The 6,000-nt window shown below is 38.6% G+C and overlaps 1 protein-coding gene across 1 annotated transcript in view; it reads right to left on the bottom strand.

Annotated features, from left to right (window-relative positions):
• Window positions 1–650: 650 nt before the first annotated feature.
• Window positions 651–6,000, bottom strand: part of LOC113435871 (gamma-aminobutyric acid receptor subunit alpha-4-like) — a 53,656-nt gene continuing 48,306 nt past the window's right edge. Inside the window, exon 9 of the mRNA XM_026699973.2 lies at window positions 651–4,780. Coding sequence (XP_026555758.1) covers window positions 4,250–4,780 — 531 coding nt within the window. The 3' untranslated portion in view covers window positions 651–4,249. The remainder of the gene's footprint in view (window positions 4,781–6,000) is intronic.

Raw genomic sequence — 6,000 nt, 5'->3', positions numbered from 1 at the left:
TACCTTTGCTGATTGTTTGGAAGATCAACCAATTTCTACAAAAATGTTTAACTGCCATCCTGGTTTCAATTATAATTATAAAATATATCAATCCAATGTCTTTCTGCTCTTGGTATCTTCATGTCAATAATTTCAATGAGATATTTTCTGTATCTATATTTCATACATTTTGAAAAGTACCTAGGGCAAGGGCTTAACATTTACCAAAAGAATCATTTTCTTCCTTGTCAAAATTAACTGGTGCTGGAAAAAATAATTGCTTACTTAAATTCCACTGGCTTTTATTTATTTTATTATGTATTAATAGTAATTAATTAATATTAATATCCAATGGACCCACGTCTCTTTAAAAGTATGGTCAAAATCCTTTTCGTTTGTTTTTAGAGTTTCTTGAATCCTCAATGGAAGACATAAATAACATGAATGTGTTTTCTTTGACATATATAAACAAACATATATGTGCCTATTTGTGCATGAAAGTTGAATTAAGAACTGCTAAACTCTTTGCAAAGGAGATGTGTACATCTATGCGTTCATCTATGCATAACGTTCGTGCAACATATGGACCTGCCTTTTGATGCCAGTTTTAGTAGAATGATATATACTAGTCATATGCACTTTTTGTTTGCATGGAAGAATATCTACCAATCTTTTCCTTTTCATGTTTTATTGGAATTAAACTGTAATTAAGTCCACATTTTATGGCAGAATAAAAAGAAACAAGAAATACAACATTCAATGAAAATCAATTAATGAAACATGAAGTCCATAGCAGGAATATGCACAGTGTATGTCCATAAAACTCCAGATGAGATCTGCAGTGGTATAATTAGACGTGATGTGTGAATAATATTCCAGTCTGGTTTATATGCGTCATGCATGGAACACATATAAAAACCAGCTAGAGCTCTGGTCACACCATTGCAGATGCCATCTTGATTTAACAATATTCTGAGGGAACTCCTAGTCCAAGGAATGAGAAACACTAAAGCACAGAAAAAATGCAGCAAACGGAAAGAAGGAGGAAATTTTTTTTTTCCTGCAAACCAAACATGGCAGGATTGCTTTCCTATCTTTTCCTTTTTAAAGTAAAGATCAAGGAAAAATGCCGACTGTCTGCAGGTGTCCAGCAGGACTAATCCAAAGACATTTCGTTAGAATTACTCACATTTGTATCTAAAATATTTGCACCAGTGAGTGTATTATTATAATGTCTTTGAAGAGACCCCCTGACTTCACTGTACCATGTTTCCCCAAAAGTAAGACCTAGTCTTATGGGGGGTTTTGGACCAAAAGACCTGTTAGGTCTTATTTTGGGGGATGTCTTATTTTGTGGCCACCTACCCACTTCCTCCCACCATCTGCTTACCCACAGCCACAACGGCTTACAGGGCTTTCCAGGGCAGATATACTTTTTGCCCAGACAGAGAAATGACAGAGACCAGAAATTTCATCTGCTTGCAAATGGGATGCTTTGAAACAGAGAGATTAGCTCTATTTCATTTGCAAGCAGATGAAACTTTGTCTCCCTCTGGGTGAAAAATGCACGGCAGAGCCAGGTGGAGGCAGAGGCACAGGGAGGTGGCAGGCGATCCCAACACACTGCCTACTCCTTCCCATTTGTCTCTCTCTGTTCCAGCCACACCGGGGCAGGTGCCCACATGCGGCATCAGGATTATTTGCCACTCCCATGTCTCTGCCTCCACCTGCTACCAGTGCCGCCATGCAAGCCTCCCGCGAGCCTCCTGTGAGCCAGGCAGCGGTGCAGATCAGGATAGGGCTTATTTTCTGGGTCAGTCTTGTTTTTTTGGGGGGGGGACACGGTAGTAGCTTTCCTCTTATATTACTAAATAAGCCCTGTTCTCCATATGGGGTAGACAAACTATTGGTGACTGGAGGCCACGTTGAATTTTCTGTCTCTGTCTCTGTCTGTCTTCATCTCTCTCGCTCTCTCTCTCTCTCACACACACACACACACAGAGAGAGAGAGAGAGAGAGAAAGAAAGAGAGAGAGAAAGAAAGAAAAAGAAAGAAAAAGAAAGAAAGAAAGAAAGAAAGAAAGAAAGAAAGAAAGAAAGAAAGATAGGGAAAGAAGCAGCAAATATCGTTGTGATGCAAGGAGGGCAAATGTCTGGAATAGATTCATGAATTTCTATTTTGTGGGGGAGTAGTAACATATTTCTGGTCTTTTTAGGTTTTGATTTTTTTTTTTAATTTCCCATTTGGTGGTGACAAATAGTGATACAGAGACAAACTGTGCAGATGTCATTTGGCATAGGCCTTTTATTATCCACCATTTGATTGATGTTAGAAATGGGCAGAAAGACTCCAGGATTTTTTTTTTTTAACGCCTGGAAACAATGGAGCTTCTACTGCCTACTCATATGTTTTTATCACAATTATTTAGTCCCAGATTTTGATTACTGCCAGACCAATAATCTGCACAGATTACTGCAATAATCCCTGCGTAGAAAATGTTATGTTTGCAGTGTGTCTTGATAAAGAACTACAAGAAGCAAATCCAACACAACAATGGTTAACGTATCAACTGATTTTACATTAAAATGTACCTAAGGCTACTTCGTTTACAACAGGAATCTCACCATATATATTTAGCCTTATATTCAGGCTAAACCACAATAGAAATGTATGCATGGCAAGCAGGAGAAGCATCTATTATGTTGGCAATTGCAAACTAAAAACAAAAATAAGTCTAAGTACATTACTTTCATTTGGTCCTCTCCAGTCTGAGTCCTCCAGCTTTCAACTTCTATACAACCTCTTGTCTATAGACTGGGGACTGTGGGAATACAAGGGCTGCAGTGGATGTTCCCAAACCAGTTTTCAACTCATATTTGATTCTGTGATCTGAGGAGCATTGGGCTGGGGAAGTATAGTGCAAGTATTTCAAAGCCTCCATAAGGGACTTGAATCATAGGGTTGGAATATACATTATAGATCATCTACTCCAAGTGACAGATCCTCTACGGCAGGGGGTGTCAAACTCGTGGTCCGCAGGCCAGGTGCCTCACATCCTGGCCACCCCCACCCCTGGTTTAGTAAAGGTGAACAAAGTTGTGATATATCACATGACAACAAGACGCCGTGAGTTTTACACTCCTGTTCTACAGTTTCTCTGGCAGGTGGCTATCCAGCTCCTGGCTTAAGACTTTAAGGAAGGACAACTCATTATATTACATAGTGTTTTGTTCCGTTGGCTGGCAGCTTATACACTTAAAAAGTTCTTGATGTAGTAATGTAAGTCCTATCTACTCAGTAAAGTCCCCAGGTGAGTCCATTCAATAAGAGAAGGTTTAGTTTCATCCTAGTTAAGCATTTTTACATCTCGAGTTTAGCATATGTTCTCCAAATACTTATCCCTGACTAAATCATATCCAGCATCTATTAACGGATGATGGGTTGCATAGTTTTCCACCTCTTTTAAAAAAACCCTGTTCATGGGCATAAACAATTTAATAAAATGTATCTACCACATTCTTTGGATCACTCTTTTCATTCCAAAAGATCCCTATATATTAAATTTATCATTACATTCATATTCTTTGTGCTTATACAATCACTTAAGATTCTTTTGTTTCTTCTTTGACACAATTCATGGAGAAAATCTATATGGTTGCTAGGAATCAAAAACAACTTGACGGCAAATAATTAGTCAACATTCTGACACAGTACTCTGCTTACCTACTGGGAAATAAACTCATTGGCCCTAAGGGAGGCTCGCTTTTGGGCCGATAGGTATGAGATTGTGCTACCAATATATTTGTTAAAGGAAGGTCTGTACTAACAAAGATTTGGATGAGCATCCAAGTGACGGGTACCACAACTCAAACTGGAGTGGCAAAATTAAACAATGAAAATATAGATATCTACTTATCAATATACAAATTTAGAAAAAAACAGAGCATTTCTCACACATCTGTATGCATCTGCAGTTGATTTTAATACTCCACCTCTGTTCTTCCCAATGGCCCAATGTAGTTTGTTCATACAAAATGCCCTTTGTAGAGAGCCCGGAAGACGCTATTTATGGCCTCCCCAAGTTTGGCTGAGTTAAAATAATCTAAGAATACCTTCCCTTCCCCATGGGAAAATGACCACAGAGCTTTTGTTTATAAAATCAGTGTTAAGACTCCTTAAAAAAATACTTTTAAAAGAAGAAACTCTGCGTCCATACATGTTTAGAATAAACTGCAGGGGGGGGGGAAGAAGTTACTACATAGCAGCAGGACTACATTAGATTTTTTGTTTTTTCCATGGCGTCCTTGGAAAGATAAACCACCCAGTAGACCATGTTAAATGCTCCAAAAGTGACAGGAAATAAAATGCGTGCGTATTTGTCTATCTTACTGGTGCCAGAGGTGCAGGCTGATGGAGCGGGAGAACTGAGGCCCGGGGATTTTGTGTGCACTCCCAGAGCATTTGTGGCAGTCTGAATCTCCTCCAGTCTAGATCCAAGTAAATGATGAACCGACAGGGATACCGTGGTATCCTGCTGGGCAACGTAACCTGTGGAAATTGGGGTGGAAGGAGGAGCTGAAGGAGTCGGTCTCGAAGACGCCAGTGTTTCTGATATAGTAATTCGGCTGAATGGGTTTGGACTTGAAGCTGAAGGCGATCGGGGCATAATGTCCAAGGGCCCCTGAGTTAATGTAGAAGAAGGCAATGAATTGTTTCCTGGGTCAATTCTTTTGGCAGTCTCCAAATCTGGTTGCACTAGGGTGTTTGTTCTTTTCCTCACATTTGAATTCGAGTCTGTACACTGCAGGATTAAAAGAACATCATCAGTGATTTTGAAAATCAATATTCACACAGAAGCCAAAAATAACAAAGGTACCATTTGATTTTCTTGTCAGCTCTCCTGAGTAAACAGACAGGAAAAACAATGAGCTAATGCTAAGTTATCATAAGGCTACACAAACAGAAACTATACATTTTCTACCATCACTTTTAACCATCTGATCGACCAGGGCAGGCTCTTCCTAAATTTCTTCCTCTGACCACTAAGCCCTTGCTGCTTCTCTTGTCTGATTTCTAGGCAGCATCCATTACATCTGACAATAATATTTAATAACAAAAAAGGCATAATTTTGATAACTTAGAAATGGCATTTAGCTATTCAGTGTAAATCGATTGCTTACCAGATCCAATCTGATCAATCGTCAGGACCAGAGGTTAGTCTTCCAAGCTTTCAGGCTTGTGACAACCAGACAACCTCTGGTCCTGACGATTGATCAGATTGGATCTGGATCTAGACAACCTTCTGTCTACCAGAATGTGTGCTTTGGGCTATTTTATGCATAGGTTTTATGTGGTGCCTGGTTGTGTGTGGCTTTTTATTTATTGACTGGGGTGTTGATGGCAAGCTATTAAGTCATTGGCTGTTGTTTCCCTTGGTTCCTAAGTACCTGATAAGCTGTCAGCTGTTGACTGACAAGGGACCCATTATTGGCTATTTTTGTATCGGTTACCACTAAATCTCTTCCTTTTACTACATAAGGGCAAAAAAAGCTGTCTTTCTATTTCCCAGGCCTATTTTATTATGATAATTCATTTATTTCTAAGAAGTATATGTTACCTCATCACAGAGATATATAATTAATTAAAAATACAAAATCTATACACATCAAGCAATAATTTCAGTGGATATAAAAACTTTACACCCAACCGTTACAAACTCGAACAGTTTACACTATTAAAATGCCAGGCTTTTGAGATTTTAAAAGCATCAGACCAAGATAAATCACTTTAGAATTCTGCTCATCTTTAATAAGACATATAACCTGTATAATTCAATTGACAAAAAAGCTGAATCTTTTGGTGGAAAAAATAATATAATAACAAAATTGCATAAATGTGTGCACCCTCTTAAAAGTAGGGATGTGGCTGTGCTCAGCATTAACCAAACACATTCAAACTAATGTTAAATAGTAGTCAGTAGAAACCTGCCATCAATTAAAGTAACTCTGATCAGCAGTTCTA

This window comes from Pseudonaja textilis, chromosome 6 (assembly GCF_049901715.1).
Source record: "Pseudonaja textilis isolate UNSWEBS1 chromosome 6, rPseTex1.2, whole genome shotgun sequence".
Taxonomy (NCBI): domain Eukaryota; kingdom Metazoa; phylum Chordata; class Lepidosauria; order Squamata; family Elapidae; genus Pseudonaja; species Pseudonaja textilis.
The sequence above is the reverse complement of the archived record's forward strand: the minus strand, read 5'-3'. Positions and strand labels throughout refer to the sequence as shown.